Here is a 19,345-nt window from a genome sequence, read left to right as displayed (position 1 = left end):
TTCCGACATACTATGAGAGAAAAGATTCCCATCTGACAATCACTATGAACAGTTTCAAATGTTTTATTAAAAAAGGAGCTTTAAAAAAAACACAGTATACCCAGCTGATTTCAATATTTTATACTTCACTGACTACACAATTGGGATTAAGTATATAGAATTAATTTTAAAAAGGCACTGCATTCCTTTAAGTGCCGTATACTAGGCACAAATCAGTTTCACTAAAGAGGAATAGTATAATCCTCATAGCAGTGTGATACACGTTAAATGTTTTCCATAAAAAACTATTCTATAGCCAACAAAAAAGTTGTTGTTTAATCAAAATATTGTAAATTTTACCAAGAACAGTTACAACAGTCTGGTTAAAGATTTAATCTTAAATGCTCTTTACATCCTCTATAAGTATGTATAAACTACATACACTGTTAGGCTACATGAAAACATCTGCAGCAGTGGAGTCAGGTGGAGAGGGGAGGGGTGAGCGCTCCATAGGGAGCTGAGTGGCCATGCCACAAAGCCAGGCAGGAATAGCAGCTGCTCTATCTTTTGTAGCACGACCGCATGGCTTGGACACAGTGTGGTGAGACACGAAGCACAAATCGGGAGGTGGGCCATCAGGCGATCCAACGGATTCGGACAACGCACGGGATTTAACAATTAAATTGTGTCGCAATACCAAGCACTTACACATGCACCAGGAAGAAGATGGTGAACTCCGGCAGACCTGAGCGGAGAATCGACACATGCAGGAAATGGGACGCACGACCTTAGTGAAACGCGGCAGCTCCGAATCCTCGTCGACAACGCACCTCGGGGATCGCGACGGGAAGGGTAAGTAAATGTGCCCCAATGTGCTTCCACCACAAAAAGAAACAAAGCATTGTAATATTGTATATTTGTGATGTATATCTGATGGCAAGTTACTTGATAGATGGCTTAAGGTACTTATTAATAACCAAGCCTTAACCTCTTAGCATTCTGCACTTGATATATCAGACGCAGAGCTGATGCAGGCTCAGCTTGAGATCAGAGCCGAGCCAGCATCGGGATACGCATGGTGCCGGCTGTAACTAACACCAGATACGCCAGTGTAACACCCGTGGTTGAAGTGGGCACTTATCCCGGGTGTTTAACCCGTTAAACTGCTTTATGGGGGTCTTTCCCCCATGATCGCCCCCCTCTGCTCTGTCTTGGGGGGGGGGGGGTGCTGATTGTTTCTATGGCAGCCCTGGGGTCCTGATTGGCAGTCTGTGATGTAATCTTAGAGGCACAGTGTCATCCTATGCATGTGCAACACCCTGTAACACATCAGTACATCAGAGGATTTCTCGTTCATGTCCCATAGTGGAAGAAATAAAAAAGTAAAAAAAAATGTTGTTCAATAAAGCAAAATAATACATTGATAAAGATGCCCGTAAGCCCCATTACATATAAAGAGACATATAATGCACAAAAAAGTCTAAATCATAACACAAACCTCACATATATAGTATCACCCTGTCCTTAAAACCCGTAGAATAAAAGTAAATAATTATTGAACCCGCATGATGAATACCGTAAAAAAAAAAGTTAAAGAAAAAAAATTATGATTTTTAGCTATTCAATCCCACAAAAAAATGCACTAAAAAGTGATCAGAAAAACATATGTACCCCAGAATGATACTGTTGTACATTAGTTCTACACAAGTACATGTCCTGCAAAAAAACAAAACATCAACCATCTCTGTAGCCAAAAAAGCAAATATGTTATACCACTTGCAGCAATGCAAAAATTTAGTAAAACATACGAAAAAATATTTAAGTATGGTATCCCAGTAATCGTACTGACCCATAGAACAAAAATAATATGGTTATTAGGCTATACAGTGAACACCAAAAAAAAAAAGTAATCCAGTACAAAAAAAATAAATCCAGTACAGAATTGGTGCTTCTCTACTCCTGCCCTCAAAAAAAGTTCATAGATTTTCAACAATAGGGGATACCAACCCCAAAATGGTAACACTGGAAAAGCTATCTCATCCCACAAAAAAAATGGCCCCAATAACAAAAAAGCTAAAATTTTATAGCCTAAAAGAGGGTCCAATGAGAAAACTAAAATCCTGGCAGCTGCAGGGAGCACCTTCCCCTCTGCACCTCGCCGTGCGAACTAGTAATGGCCATATGTGGGGGGACTCTGTACTCGGGAGAAATTGCATAACTAATTTAAAGATGGGTTTTATCTTTTTATCTTTTAAAAATGTGTAAATTTTAGGGATAAATGAACATATAACTGACAAAATTCTAAATTTCACCTCCGTTTTGATTTAATTGCTCAAACAAGGGTTTAACAATCTTCCTAAAACGTGTTTCTGATAGTTTGAGGGGTGCAGATTTGAAAATGGGTTGATTATATAGGGGTTTTTTAATGCAAAAGATTTAAAATTTCATTCAAAACATTATTTATTTATCCCCAAAATAGTCAATTCTGAAAATATGGAAAAGCGTCACATCAAAATAAATTATCCAAAATTATGAAAATGTAAAGGAGACATATGGGAAATGTTATACAGCAACTTATTTAGGTGGTAAATCTATTTGCCTGAAAACACGATGATTTAGAATTTCTAAAAAATCACCATTTTTCTTTTTTTTTTTGTAAATAATTGCAAAACTTATCAGCCAAAATTTACCACTAAAATGAAGTACAACATGTGAGCAAAAAAAAAACTATCTTATTATCACTATGATAAGTAACAGTGTTCAAAAGTTATAACCATATATAATATAAGCAACAAAAAATGGGGCTGAGCTTTAAGCTATAAACTGGCTACATCCTTAAGGAGTTAAAGGGGTTGTCCGAGATAAGCAAAACATGGCTGCTTTCAGCCAGAAAACTGAAGGTCTGAAGTTACGTGGATATGTATATTGGATATAAAGAGCCTTTACACCAACATTCCTTATGAGGAGGGCACGACTGCCGTACTTGAAGCGCTTAAAAAAGAGGCGTCTTTAAACAACCGAGATATTAAGTTTATCATGATATTGTTAGAAGTTATCCTTAAGAAAAACTACTTCAGATTTGGCGATGATTATTACTTGCAGCTGCAGGGATCCTCTATGGGGGCCCCTGTAGCTCCAAGTTACGCCAATATTTTTATGGCGTTCTTTGAAAACGAATTTGTATATACGAGCCATTGGTCAGATTCCATTGTATTATGGACCAGATATGTGGATGATGTCTGCTTATTGTGGAAGGGTTCTGAACAAAATCTAGATGAATTTATTAGTTATTTGAATCAATGTCACACACTCATTAAGTTTTCTGCAGAGAAAAACACTCAAGTTTTACACTATTTAGATGTTGAAATAAGAAAAACTCAAGATGATGTAGTGACCACTTTGTACACTAAAGAAACAGATCGCAATAATTTATTAAAATACGATAGTTATCATGCACCCCAAACATTTAAAGGGATCCCCAAAAGTCAGTTCGTGCTTGCTAGAAGGATCTGCAGCAATGATCAAGAATATGGCATTCAGAGAGATAAATTGATAGAGAAATTTATAGATTGTGGGTACCCCAAAAAAGAAGTTGAAAAGGTAGGACGCGAGGTATCTGAGCTACCTAGAGCTATGGCTAGGACAGCTAAACCTAAGAAAGCGAGTGATCAAATTACCTATCTTTCCCAATACGACAGACATGCAAATTTAATTAAAAAAACTATTCTAAAAAATTGGAATATTCTCACACATAGGTAGAAAAATATATTCAAAGAAAAATCAGCTCACCAGAAAGTCCAGACAGTTCAGTTCTTTGACTCCAATGGCTCCCGCACGGACAACCTTGGCCACAGGTGTGCACAGAGCAAATAATTGTAATTGAGGAAACATCCAGCTGAGCACGGGGAGTCGATAAATGAATAAAAATAGCAAAATTTATTTGATCCTTCTAAAAAAATAGAAATGTGCAGCACAGTACATAGGATAGAAAAAACATAAAGGCTACAAGCCTACGCATTTCGGTACACAACCTTATTCATGGCTTATTCATGGTTAAGCCATGAATAAGGTTGTGTACCGAAACGCGTCCTAAATATGGATCATTGTTTAAAGATTACCCCAAATTTATTTACAAAAAGGGCCGGTCAGTGGCCAATGAATTAGTAAGATCTGACATTTCTGTGAAGAAGAAGCTAGCAGCTAAAAAGAATGGCACATTTCCGTGCCTTGCATGTGTCAATTGTTCTAGTATCATTAAAGGTGATGTTGTGTATCACCCTAGGAAAGGACACAAAATCCCAGTGAAAGGCTTCTTCACGTGTAACACTAAAGCGGTCATATACATGTTAAAATGCCGTGCGGGCTTGCGTATGTGGGTCAAACTAGTAGAGCCGTTCGCATAAGATTGAATGAACATAAGTCTCTCATCAGACAATACCTCAAAAAAAACGAAGAGGAATTAATAGCTGGCAGTGAAAGGGTCAAACAGGAAACGGGTGTCGCTAGGCACTTTCGAGAAAATAATCATCAAGTTAGTGAGTTGCGGTGGCTAATATTAGAGGAGGTCACACAAGATAACGAATGGATGTTAAGTAAAAAGCTACTACAACGGGAGGCATTTTGGATCACCAAATTAGATACATTGCAACCCCGCGGGTTGAATGAACAATGTTGTTTCAGTGCATTTTTGTAATTGTCTTTTTGTGCATTTCCATGTTTTTCTACGATAGATGTAATTGTTAAAAATGTACCATTGCTGTATTATTGTAGTTTTTAGAGGGTTTTGTAAATGTAGCATTTTTCGATACTGCTCCGTACGTATTTAAATCCTTACCTAACCGGCACTGCTCATGTCTGAGGAAGGAGGGGCTACCTCCGAAACGTCACAGTACACACCGGGTGTTCGGCGTCTCAGTGGAGCCAGATCTTCATAGTGTGGACTTTTAATTCGTACTTCAGCATATCGAGCCATTAATTGGTGATGTATACATATGCCTTTGTGTCCATTTGTCATCCAAGTGTTATATAAAGAATTAAGTTGGATTGCACAGTTGGTTCGAGTATTGTTTATATAGATTGCTTTCAACCAAAAAACTACCACTATTGTTATTAGTTTATATCTTGTATAACAGCTCAATGACAATGAAGCGAATATGACAGAGCTGCAATACCACACACAACCTGTGGATGAACAATGGTTTATCAATATGCTTACGATATTAATAAAAAAAACATTTGTTGTATCACATGCAAGCGAAGCCTAATGATAGAACATTGTTAATAAAAAGCTATTGTAAAATTCTTCAGTCAAAAAAGTTCTGTACATGTAATAGAAAAGTGTTCAAAGGTGTTCATAGCCTCTAAGTTTTCCTTCTTATTATCATTTTTATTGTTATGCAGTTGATGCTATTATTATTCTGGTTTACATCCACAGAGAGAACAATAGAATTAGGAGGAAAAAATCCCTTGTTCTGCAGTGCATGTTCCCTTAAACAACATCAATAGGTGAACATGAGCAGCCAAGACATTAACATTCAAATTATAAGGTGAGCGTCTAGGTTGCTTCAAGTTGCTTTGTGAAGTATCTTTTGTCAGCAATTATTTTTGAACATATTCAATGCGGTAAATAGCACATACGGCATCTTCTATAACAGTGAAAGCATACATTAACATGATAACTAGGCACAATCCTTTAAGTCATTTTCCTAGTCACTGAATTTTTTATGCCTTTCTGATCTTAATAAGAAAACAAAGCAGCCAGTAACATTATCACACTGAAATGCTCCAGAAAAGTGTTCAGGTACAACAAAACAGAAACTTGAAAGGACTCTCCAATTTGTTCCAGGAATAAAAAAATATGCACCGCTTTGTAATGAAAATAGATGACTCTGATTTCCAGCTCAGATGCAGTCGTACTGTTTCAGCAGAAGGAACTTGAACAATTCCAAAGTGGTCATAAAACAGTTACGATGGCAAATTCACAACTTTTCTTTTCATAGATGATGCTTACATAAAAATCAATGGATTTTCTTCAGTTTTAAATATAAATAAAAAAATACTGTATATTTCTTTGTTTATAAAAAAAAGAAACTGATATACAAATCAGGGAGACATTTTTTAAATCTATCAAGTGGCCCTTTTGACATATATAAATGTTAAAGTAAGCCAGAGGTCGCACTAACATTTTTCCAGAAGGGTAATAATACTCCTGTCACAATTTTTGAGGAGTATTTTTAACCCAGGAGGAGTTTGAAATTTTCACTAATAAATGTATAACTACCAGGCGTATATATAGTGTTAAGAGACGTCTATTAATACAAGGAAAAAATTACAGCTCCTGTTTTCTGTGCTTAAAAGGGTTTTCCCACAAATTCAAGTTAGGCCCTATCCACGGGTTAGGGTCTAATTTGAATTCTCGGGAAAACCCCTTTAGGGAGCATTCACACCTTTTTTATGCGTTTTTGACGTATCCAAAAGGGTTCACATGTTGAAGTAACATTGCAATGTAAATTGTTTCAGCATATGCAATGGAAACGCAATGTTACTTCAACATGTGATCAAGGTTGAAGCCTTTGGAATGCATCAAAAAAGCGCCCTCAATGCGTGTGAATGCACCCTCAAATAGCAACCTCTGAAGGACGCCATGATATCTTGTCAGAGAAGACCAAAGAAAGGCATTGGAGTAACTCAAGTGCCATTTCTGAAGCAGTGAACAGGGCCAGTATGGATGGTAGGCATGATCTGAAGATTAAAACCATACAAATTGGTGAATATTAACTAAGATGTCTGTCTAGGAAATATTAAAAAGGAGTTGGAGATGGGGCCGTCAGATAAGCTTTCTGATGAATCACTGCAGTATAGGAAACTGGATACTATCAGAAAAATACTGTGCTTTTTCAATGGCCAATGACTTTATAATGTCAGTAGACTGATGTTTGAACATCAATATCTCATTTTAGAACATCATATAGATTGCATGATTAGATTTGATGGAGATTCCTTTTAAAACTCACTACTAAACAAACAGTAGTTCCAAAAAGAAACTTTTGTAATAAAAGTTATCCACACTTATGCTGGCTCTTATACTCCTTCCTTTTTTCTTAATCTTCTTTTCATTCTCTAGACCAGTGATGGCGAACCTATGGCACTGGTGCCAGAGGTGGCACTCAGATCCCTTTCTGTGGGCACTCAGGCCATCAGTCCAGGACAGAGTTCACCAACAGGAACAAATCCATTAAATCTTCCTGCAGTCCTAGGCAACTTATGAGATGCAGCGCTCAGCACTATTTTACAGCGACACTTCATTGGCTGTTTGGAACTGCTTGAAAAGTGAGAAGGTGTTGAAAGAACTGCATTATCTTTGAAGGTTCTCATGCTGGACCCACCATTCTTTCTAAACAGAGAGACCCTGGAGAGAAGCTACAATGATAGTCTGAATTTACCCACCTTGATTCAACTGTATTGGTGACCTCAGGCGGCCGATACAATTAAAGAAGTGGAAGAACAGGTAGCAATAAGTTACTGCTTAAAATGGCACATTGGTACATCAGGGTAAATAAATGGATTTTGGTTGTAGTTTGGGCACTCGATCTCTAAAAGGTTCGCCATCACTGCTCTAGACCAACCTTCTGGGAGCATGGCAGACAGTAGCTCACTGAGGTGGGGGTGCCAGGGTTTCCAAATCTTTTACATTAATTAGCAAAACAAATTAATATGCTTAGAAACTTGTGGAGTGTAATAGCGGAGAAACATTGGGTACTACTGGTAACATCATTGGGTTCATATCCTGTTTCCCTCCATTACCTTTAGTTATTTTATTATATTTATTATATGTAAATAATAATATATAAGAATATTCATAGTTTTTATCTTTTATTATTATAAATTTATTTATTAATTATATTATCATTATTATTATATCTAAAAAATGGCAGATCTCATGCTAACTACTATTAATCGGTCCTGTGATTAGGAGCACTAACACCAATATAAATTTTTTAACCTTGGATATCAGACTAGAATCTTGGAAGGTGAAACGAGCAAAAAAGTGGTGCAGTCTACTTCCCTAGTACAAAAAGTATGGCATACTCCATAAAGATTTTTATTAAGGAAGGGATTGGATGAGGAAGGAATTTAAAAGGGTTTGCCCATGAAAGAAAATTCTCAAATTTCAATCCCCTAAGTGATGTTTGTACAATAAAAATAATTTTTAACCTCTTACTTTACAATTTTACTGTTTTAGCAGACACATGTGTTCTGATCCCTGTGTTCTGAAAATGTGGTTAGATTATCAGGGTACAGATTTCTATACACTTTCATTTAGCTTCTGAACAGTCACTAGTATCTTACAAATATAAAGAGAGATGTGACTGATCAGAGATGAGAGATGATGAAACCCATAATATGCACATAACACCTAACATTCTCAGCTCTGCTATATTAATTATAACAAACATTGTGAGCCCTGCTATATGCCTCCCTCCCCCTCTGTCTGAAGCTTGTAGCTTTACTCTCTTCACACTGTTACATGTCGACAGTAAGTCTCTGTGTGTGAGCTCATCCTTGAATTCACGAGTGGCGGCTGGAGGCAGAGAGCAGCTCAGTACTGTGTCAGACCAGAGAACAATATGTCTTACTGGCCCTAAAGTCAGGAGATTCATGGTCGTATCCAGGTACAACCAAAATTGTATACATCAGGAGTGATAGAGACAGGCTGGAATTTGTCTGTGAAATTAAGTATTTATGTTAATAACAGTGAATTAAAGAATGTGTTATTTTGTTATACTGAGTATAGTTAAGAATCTTGTCTTTATGGGAATACCTCTATAAGGGAAACAATTCTATATATTATACCATAACCGTCAATGTTATTTAGTAAAAAGGCATCTAGGCCCTTCTTGAAGCTCTCTGCTGTCCCTACTGTGAAGATCAGGCATTGAGGGGGATTTATTACCTTTGTTGTAAATTATAATTGTGGTGTTTCTAATTATTTGTCGGCTTCTACACTGTAATAGATTAATGTGGAACACAAATGAAATTTATTTGGCGTGATAATACGGTATGTGCACAAAAAAAAAATCTAAATTGTTACTATTGGTGGATGGAAATAATAAATGAGGCAGAACAGCCGGATCAGTGTTTGCGTTAGAAAAGGGTCAGAAAGCCATGTTATATTCACCTATTAAATTCCCCTCATTGTATTCCAATAAACTGCCTACAAAGTTTTAGTAGTGCTGAAGCGAAATCACCATTGTCCAAACCATCTTCATCAGCTAAAGATTCAAATCCATTAAATTGATTATTGTTATGCTGTATTTGTGAAATGAGTGCAAGTCTCTGTTAAGGTGGTATTATACCCTTGATAGACTGAATTGTATGTTCCCATAAACATCAAAAGGAGTATGTGAGAAACTCCTAGTGGAGATTTCCTGCTTGTGAGAGGAGATCCTGAGCAAGCAATATTAGGGGCGCAGTGTGACTGCACACTTGCTCAGAACCTCTTCAGTCATTCAGAGAAGACATGGGGGGTGGATTTATCATTATTTTGGCGCAGTTGTGGCACAAATGCTCTTTTGCGGCTTCCCATTGCACCAAATGAACATAGAACAGTAGAAAGTCATTTTGACATAGACCATGTTTGATCCAAATTCATTATTTGCACAGACCAGTTTTCACAAAACGACTGAATTCATGATTTGTTATTTGGCACAAATTTCCGTTTAGGTGCAAGTTTTGGCGCAAATTTATGCCAGTCCTCACACTGGTCTATGTTGTGACTTTTGTTTGAGTTTTTTGCGACTTTTCATGCGACTGTGACAAAGAACCCGCACAGCAAAAAACACTGCGAGCAGATTTATCAAGGGCCAAAGCCACTTTAATAAACATCGAACTGTTGTAAGTAGCCGCTTTAATGATAAATCATCCCCCCCCCTGTTTTAAATGTTGGGCCAACAGAAAGACAAAAGGTTACACCCCTAATGGTTTTGCTCCATTGCCTTAGCTAGCAATAAAGCTTCCTTTGGGGCTTTATTTACCTACCAATTATTTGGTTTGAATGCCAATGTGTTTGTTCTTGCCGACAACTCTATTGAATATGATTTTGCTTTCATCTTTTGATTTGGCTTGGCTTTCCCTTCAGCCAATTGCCTAATCTAGGACAGGGACAGCAAGGTGATTTCAGCTCACTCTTCTTCTACCCATTCCTGACTTTACAACAGCTTCAGACATACCTGCACATGTGTGCTGTTTTTGAGTCGCAAACACTGGAGGCAAGGTCCGTTTTTACATTCCGTATGTCACCAATGTGCTATACCTTGTTGACCTGTAAATCACAATGGTCTTTGGGTCATCCATGTTTATGGATCCACAAGAAAAAAGCAGAAGGCTGGTGAATGATTTGACGACCTTGTGCTAAACGCTTAGAGGGTCACAAAACCTAGCACCTGATTCACATGTATGGATGGCACGCAGATGATCCACCATGAGGCATTCATATCTTTCATGTTCCTATAGATTTCTATGAGAAGGCCTGAGCTGCAGACATGGGAAGGAATAGGATTTACTCTGAGTTTTCTACAGCCTCCACACTAATTTGTAAAATAGGTTTATGTGCATGGGACAATTGAAATTAATAATGTGCCATCTGTTAAAAAAAAATAGTAAGAGACACTTTTCTAATGTTATTCCTGAAATATCTGAGTATAGAGGTATTTTCAGTGCAAAGATAAATAATTATAATTTACAGTTGGATTACCAGAGAACCTCTTTTAGTAAACATGTAACATTGTCGCAGATGTACAGAAACTGACTCTACAGCTGGACACATTATGAGCACTATATTATAAGCACAAATAACATATTGCTCAAATGTACATAGTAAAACATGGTAAAAAACGAAAACAAGATATTTTATTCAGTCATGACAAAAGTACAGGGAATGCAGTTTCAGCCAAAATACCATACGTTTACTCTGGGACTGTGACAAGCAAGGCATTCCTTAGAAACTTGCAGCTACAAGTTTTATTGCATGGTAAATCAAGTTTTCACACTTCACAGTTAAAGGACTATTTCATTGAAGGGAATGTATCATTTGTATGCTTTGTTTAACTAATTAAATATGGCACTAGTTTTATTCCTTCTAATTTGTTTTTAAGATTCTCTTTATTTTATTCTCTGTACATTATTATGGGGGAGCCATCTTGCCCAAGCTCTCATTAAGAACATTCAGAGAAACTTTTTGCAGCATGTGAACGGATGAGATGTTCATTGACTGCTATTGAAGGGTTTTCTGGACATTCATTTTTTGCAGGAAAAGGGTGATCAATAACCATCAGCTTTTGTCAACTGCGAAACCTGTGTTAATTTTAATTTAATTAACAATACTGTAATTTTGCCAGTGATAAAGCAGTATAAAATGTATCTTTATAAAAATAAAGGTGGGATTTATCAAACATGAGTGCATCATGCATCTACCCCTCCCGCCATGCTATATACACTCACCGGCCACTTTATTAGGTACACCGGTCCAACTGCTCGTTAACACTTAATTTCTAATCAGCCAATCACATGGCGGCAACTCAGTGCATTTAGGCATGTAGACATGGTCAAGACAATCTCCTGCAGTTCAAACCGAGCATCAGTATGGGGAAGAAAGGTGATTTGAGTGCCTTTGAACGTGGCATGGTTGTTGGTGCCAAAAGGGCTGGTCTGAGTATTTCAGAAACTGCTGATCTACTGGGATTTTCACGCACAACCATCTCTAGGGTTTACAGAGAATGGTCCGAAAAAGAAAAAACATCCAGTGAGCGGCAGTTCTGTGGGCCTTGTTGATGCCAGAGGTCAGAGGAGAATGGGCAGACTGGTTCGAACTGATAGAAAGGCAACAGTGACTCAAATCGCCACTCGTTACAACCAAAGTAGGCAGAAGAGCATCTCTGAACGCACAGTACGTCGAACTTTGAGGCAGATGGGCTACAGCAGCAGAAGACCACACCAGGTGCCACTCCTTTCAGCTAAGAACAGGAAACTGAGGCTACAATTTGCACAAGCTCATCGAAATTGGACAGTAGAAGATTGGAAAAACCTTGCCTGGTCTGATGAGTCTCGATTTCTGCTGCGACATTCGGATGGTAGGGTCAGAATTTGGCGTCAACAACATGAAAGCATGGATCCATCCTGCCTTGTATCAACGGTTCAGGCTGGTGGTGGTGGTGTCATGGTGTGGGGAATATTTTCTTGGCACTCTTTGGGCTCCTTGGTACCAACGCCACAGCCTACCTGAGTATTGTTGCTGACCATGTCCATCCCTTTATGACCACAATGTACCCAACATCTGATGGCTACTTTCAGCAGGATAATGCGCCATGTCATAAAGCTGGAATCATCTCAGACTGGTTTCTTGAACATGACAATGAGTTCACTGGACTCAAATGGCCTCCACAGTCACCAGATCTCAATCCAATAGAGCATCTTTGGGATGTGGTGGAACGGGAGATTCGCATCATGGATGTGCAGCCGACAAATCTGCGGCAACTGTGTGATGTCATCATGTCAATATGGACCAAAATCTCTGAGGAATGCTTCTAGCACCTTGTTGAATCTATGCCATGAAGAATTGAGGCAGTTCTGAAGGCAAAAGGGGGTCCAACCCGTTACTAGCATGGTGTACCTAATAAAGTGGCCGGTGAGTGTATATCAAGAGGCCCTGATTGCTTGATATATCTGGTGGCCGGCTATGCCGGACAATTCTACACCATGGGAAAGGGCTTTCCCCAGAAGAAGCAGGTACACCCAGTACTTATTCAGTGCAGTTAGGGAAACAGAAAATTGTACAAATGTAGTTAGCTGAGAATATGCTTGGATTTTTCTTCTTATTGAGGTTTAGTGAGTCAAACTGATCTCCATAGGTACTGAGACAGACAGTCAATTAACCTCACTGCTAACAACAGTCAGGAAATTCAGATAGATGAGATGATTATGGAATTAGCCAGATCTGTAACAGCACTGTGACTATCAATTGATTGTTCTGGTTATAAAGTACAATCTCCTTTATATAGTATTGTGTAATGTAAACACACTCTTTAGTGAACACATGGGGAACTTCTCTGTCTGGCCTTTTCCTATCTAAATCTCACTAACTTACCAACTATACTTATAGTCTCCTCATTTATAACTACTATAAATGTGTTAGACAATTTTTGGTGGTTGTAAAGTAAAATCTGCCAAGCTATTGGTTCGATTGTTTGTGTGTTAACAGTATAAGCCTTAATAATTCTCCACCAGTGTCAATTTATAAAAATCTCAGTGGCCAGTTGGAAAACTACTAACATTGTAGGATTTTTTTAAGACTGTAGATTTAAAATGAAGAGTTAAAAAAAACCTACAACTCAAAGCATAACATGAAAATGTGAATAAACCTCAAGTAGTTTATTTCTCCATTCCCAGAATGCTGTAGGGAAATGTCGAGTGATTTCCTAAATTCCTGTATTACTTCTGTCCATTATGCCATTTTTCACAATATTCCAAGGTTTATTTGTATGGTAATGAGGCAGTTGTGTGCACAAAGGTCACGTTCTCAGGACTCAGAGCACTACTACTACTACTACTACTACTGGCAAAATGAACAGAAATAATATAAATGTATTTGAAATCATAGGGTAACTCTCTACAACATGCAGCCAGCAGAATATAATACATGGGGAGTTGTCCTTTAAAAGTATTTAGCATTTCTTGTTGATGCATGTAAGCAAGACTTATGTTACCAGAGGTGCAAAATTTGTTGCAAACTCTTGTTCATCTTTTGCTTTATACGGTGGAAGATATGTTTCCTTCTAATCTGGACTTGAATTCCTGCTTGAAAAGTTAAAGTACAAAACCTAAGTAATATACTTACTTTTTACAATGGAATCAGCTTTATTTGCCAGTATACAACAATCTTCTAAATCTGTTTGCACACTTTTGTTCTTGAAGTACTGATTTTGACTTGTGTTTTCCACTTCCATATTGTCCTTTTCACATTTTTCTAGAATAAAATGTTAACAATATAAGACAATATATCTGATAAGAGGCATGTAAAATTGTGTAATTATTTATTGTTTTACACTTAAACATCAATATTTCGTTTTCAAGACAATTACCCCCTTCGTGTCCAAGCCATTTTATAGCTTCAGGACCAAGTACAATTTTTATGTGTCACTATTTGCGGTTATTCATTTAGAACAGTTTAACATACCCAGGCGATTTTGAACCTGCAATCCCCCCCGCCCCCCCCCCCCCAAAAAAAAAATATATATATAATTTGCATCCCATGCCTCCCAGAACCGCCTTTGATAAGTTTGTTAACCCTTTAAGTGCCTCATATGAATTAAAACAAAAGATGGAGGTTCCATTTGGAATATTTGCATATTAACAATAAAGTTATCATTTATTCCTAAAATACATATGTGCATGCAGCATAAAAGCTAAAAACATCTCAGATTTTGTTTGTGCAGTTTCTTCTTACTATGGCAATATCCCCCCCCCCCCCCTCCATGTGGATGTAAACTGCTTTATGGGGTAAAGAATAGAGGGACTGTCATTGAGCTTTTGGAGGACAGATTACGTGAAATTATACCTTTGAAAAGTTCCTGAGGTTTCCACTGGCCCTTATTGCGAGAGGTACCTCTGTTTTATAAAAGACCACAATAAATAATTTCTAAGTGACAAACGCTGATTGATTCTAGCACTAAGATACACTGCCATAGGTTTTTTTTTTTTACAAAAAATCCCCCAAAAACTGAAAGCTCCCTTAAAGTATGGAAGTTACGGGGACCGATCACAGAGGGACACCTGTGATGAAGGGGTTAAAAAAAATCTGTGGTTTTATTTCTGAGAGGACAGCAGAAGCAGAAGGACACAGGTTCGGTTCTCATCCCTTTCACAACACTGACTGAAGAAAACGGGGCTTGTAGCCCTCCTCTTGACACATGAACGCTGTCTGATTTGCCATTCTGTACAGATTGGCCAAAAAAAAAACGGTCGCAGGCAAGGGACCACAATGATAGGTCCCTTGCCAGTTGCTCTGCCACCTCCGACAGTGACACTTTAAAGTTCTGACGTAGCTTTACGTCAAGGTGCAAACTTTGCGCATTCTATGACGTAAAGTTACGTCAAGGCGCGGGAAGGGGTTAATGTATTTTGTACCACACTGTTTATACCTTAATTTTACAGCTCCCCAATGCAACTTTGCATCACTTTAACAAAACAAGGTTTGAAAGACTGTCTCCTCTTCCGATATATACCCTGCTAGAGGTGTCATATTAATTGGTTAGGGCATCAAACTGAACCTATGTTTATGTATCTGGTAATAGCAAGTGGCATACAGTAAACAGCCCTTCCTCTTTCTCTATGAAATTGTTATAAATTGTTATATAAGTAAAGTTGTTTATTACAGCTCAGGTAGAATAGATCTGTCAGTCATTTGTCCATAAACTAGCGATTTTATTCACCCATACCCATTGATTTTGACAGGTCTGCCAACCATGGTTTATTTTCTGTCTGCTGATCCCCAGAAGAAAAAAAAACAGAAACAGAAAGGTAGAGATTTAACATCTTTTTCGCGGCAAACCAAAATATATATTTTTTAAAAAATGCTCCACTAATAGTGTATAAGATATTGCTGATTCCATCTGTAACTAATGTCCATACATTGATTTTTTTGTAGAACGGGTCAATGTTCTTTCCAAAAAAATACTATTGCCACAAAGAATTATATTTTTACCTTTGTTCCTAGTAACTTTGCACGGCTTTGCTGTGTGGCTCGGTGAGAGACCAAACATCTCTCTCATGACAGGAGGTAGATTTGGCAGCATAGGGACAGCATGGGGACAGGGAAACTTGAGTGCACATGGTTGAGAATCTACTAACATGAGTCTACAGTTATTACAGTGCAACATGTAGCTTTACTGTAAAGTTTTATTCCAGCATCCAGTCCGTACAGATTAGTGAGGGCGCAATCTTAGTATATCCTGTTTTATGCAAAATTACAGCCATGTCATATTATTTCCAGGTCTTACTGACTTACTTGATTATACTTCCAGGGCTATTTGGCAGCATTGTAATTGCAGTGTGGACATGCTGCCATTTTCCCAAGGTTTTTCACTCCCCGATGACTTCACAGGGAGCAACGATTCTAGGGAAAATGTGGTCAGTGGCTTTCCTGGCACAGATCACAGGTGTTGGTGGAGAGCTTGGTACCTCAACCAAACTTTTGTTTCAGGTTTGGCAGAACCCCAATGGCTCCCCTCATCACTAATTAAAATCTTAAATGACTATTATTTATATTGTTTATTATTTTATGTATAATTTAACAACATACATTTTACTATATGATACATTTGGCAATTTTAATGTGTTGTAATTTAGTGTCTGTTGGTTGAGGACTCCAGCTGATTTAGTAATATAGTTTATTCAGAATCATTTCCCTTTTTGGGTCAGTTTTCTTCTTTTTACTTAGATTAGAAAATGTATTCAATGCACAATTTTATATAATGATTTCACAATCTTTACAAAAGTCAGGGTTTCATTTCTCTGCTTCAATTCAGCTTCCTTCGGACCTATCACTAACAGCAGTTAAGAATAGAATCAATTTACTCATGTTGTTTGAAAGGATAGATGCATTCAAATCCTCTGTATTTGAATGCATTTGGAACCCATGGATCACAGCACAAGGTTCACCAACTCTTAAGAGGGCACTAGCTCTATCTGCCTAATAACCTTTAACAATCTCACATGGTGTATCTGTATACATGATTGCTATACTGACACATATACAACTATACTGATGCAGCAAATCATTTGTTGCGGTATTGTCCCAATGCAGCCAGTGATTGGCTAAAGAAGTCACATAATAATAATAATAATGCCTTTATTTATATGGCGCACACAGATTACGCAGCGCTGCACACAGCTTGACAAATCAGTCCCTGTCCCCAGTGGGGCTCACAATCTAATCAACCTACCAGTATGTTTTGGAGTGTGGGAGGAAACCGGAGGACTCAGGGGAAACCCAAGCAAACATAGAGAGAACATACAAACTCTTCTTTGCAGATGTTGACCCTGGGAATTGAACCCAGGTCCTCTGTACATAGAGAGCCAAGTTGCCTTGGTGCCAACATTTAAATGCTGATCAAGACTTAAGTGGCCACCCGTAATATGGCAGTATATGGTAGTATCGATCCCTTAGGGCTACAGTACAAGTAAAATATAATTTTTAAAAAGTAAAAAAAAAATGTAAAAAACAAACAAACCTAAAAGTTTACATCACCCCCCTTTCCCTAGAACTGATATAAAATTAAACAATAAAAATCATAAACATGTTAGGTATTGCCACATCTCCAAAAGTCCCAATCTATCAACATATACAAACTGTTATACCCAGGGGTAAACTTTTCAATTGAAAATATCTCCAAAATGTCCAAAACACTATTTTTTGGTCATTTTGAAACACTAAAAATGAAAAAAAAAAAAAACTGTGATCAAAAGGTCTACATTTTTTCTAGTGGCACTATCTAAATATTTTGTGCCATGTACTAGGAAGCTGCAAAAAAAATCCAAATTGCCAAAAAAAAAGCACCATATTCTGTTGGGCTTTACTTTTAAGGCTTTCGGCTTTAAGATGCTTCTTCTTCATTCTTTGAATCAGTACAACCGCAGAGATACCAAATTTACATAGTTTAGCTATGTCTTAATAACTTTAAAAAATTCTAAAAAAAAGACTTGCATTGCCTATCTTATGTAGTGGTATGTGTGCTTAACTCAGTACCAGAAGTCCCAGCCATCGCAATCAATAGTCTTGTATCTGCAACCTTTTTGTGTACTGGTATGTGTGAATGCATTACTAATTCCCTGCTATTTTTCTGGATACTTTTCTTTTTAATTTTTAAGACTTCCAGATTCCATCTCTGTCTTCTCTTCACCCTCTTGTTAACACCCTGGTAGTTATAACTAATTTGTCTGTGGTGTATAAATTGCAGACTTAAAGTAAAACCGTCGTTTTGAGCAAAAAAAAAAAAAAAAAAAACTAAAACACATAATTCTGCTCCAAGTGTCCATGGGAATCATTCTTCAAAGTATTTTGCCTCTTGGACTTCATTTAGTACCTTTTTGGCCTATAGCAACCATGGTTTTCAGCTCTCAAAAGAATTACAATCAGCAAGATGGAGGGGCGGGACCTGCCTTCTGTCACCTCATCACAAGCACACACTGCTGACCAATGACACCATATCTATCTGCCTAATATATCATATCATATGATCTCATATCTACCTAATATATCATATCATATGATCTCATATCTACCTATCTATGCATATCCTATCTATCTATGTATCTATCTAGCTCATATCTATCTATCTCATATGTATCTCATATCTATCCATCTAATATCTCATATCATATGATCTCATATCTATCTATCTATTTATCTATCTAGCTCATATCTATCTATGTATCTATTCCTTCAGCAGATCTTTCCCATATCCCAATTCCCATATATCTATCTACCCATCTATCACTTCAGCACAGCACATGAGGTGACAGCTTGAAGACTTGGAAAGTCTCTCCAGCCATTTCCTGCAGTGGAGTGTGAGGGAATGGGGGAGAGATAAGTGCAAGTGTTTGGTTACTACATTAGTTAGGGCTTCTGGCAGCACATGACTGAGTGCTGGAGCACTGAGCTATGAGGTAAACAGCTGAGAGCAGGGAGAGAGAGGGTGTGTGTGTCTCATTCTCCCCCCTTAGTCAGCTCCTCAGTGAAGATGGAATGTGCCTAGCAACAGCTATCTAAGGAGTCACTAACAACAGGGGGGAGGCTGCAGAATACAGGAGGAAGGAACAAGATTCAGTTAACTAATCCAATTGCAAAAGGGCTTACCTGCCCTACAACATATCAAAAGTTTTTTGAAATGACAGTTACTCTTTAAGGTCTCTCAGACCTTGGACGGCAGTGAATTCTTTTAAATGCATCTGTAAGTGCATGTCAGTGGACCCCTGAACCACCGTGGGAGATGGTACTAGCCGACACCTGGGACCAGAATCTAAGTGGCACTTGGTTTTCACTAGAGCCCGCCGCAAAGCGGGATGGTCTTGCTGCAGAAGGGTGCCACCAGGTTGTTCCACAGGTGCGAACAGCCCACGGTGGCAGCTGAGGTAAAGGTTCGTGGTCAGGCACAGGCAGAAAGTCAGGGCAGGCGGTAGAGATGCGGAGGTCAGAGGTCAGGTCTGGGGTCACAACAGGATTCTGCAAAGCAGGGAAGGAACAGGTACAGGAACTCACAGGAAGCTTTCTCTTAGGCTAGGTAGCTCAAAGATCTGTCAGAGAATCCTGGGA

The 19,345-nt window shown here is 38.1% G+C and overlaps 1 protein-coding gene across 5 annotated transcripts in view; it reads right to left on the bottom strand.

The window, feature by feature from the left end:
* Positions 1–19,345, bottom strand: part of MDFIC (MyoD family inhibitor domain containing) — a 90,256-nt gene that overhangs the window by 19,912 nt on the left and 50,999 nt on the right. For all 5 annotated transcript variants that reach the window (XM_072146945.1, XM_072146946.1, XM_072146942.1 and 2 more), the window contains exon 3: positions 13,871–13,999. In XM_072146945.1, the coding sequence (XP_072003046.1) occupies positions 13,871–13,999 (129 nt within the window). The remainder of the gene's footprint in view (positions 1–13,870; positions 14,000–19,345) is intronic.

The sequence above is a fragment of the Engystomops pustulosus genome, chromosome 4 (genome assembly GCF_040894005.1).
Source record: "Engystomops pustulosus chromosome 4, aEngPut4.maternal, whole genome shotgun sequence".
Classification (NCBI taxonomy): domain Eukaryota; kingdom Metazoa; phylum Chordata; class Amphibia; order Anura; family Leptodactylidae; genus Engystomops; species Engystomops pustulosus.
The sequence above is the reverse complement of the archived record's forward strand: the minus strand, read 5'-3'. Positions and strand labels throughout refer to the sequence as shown.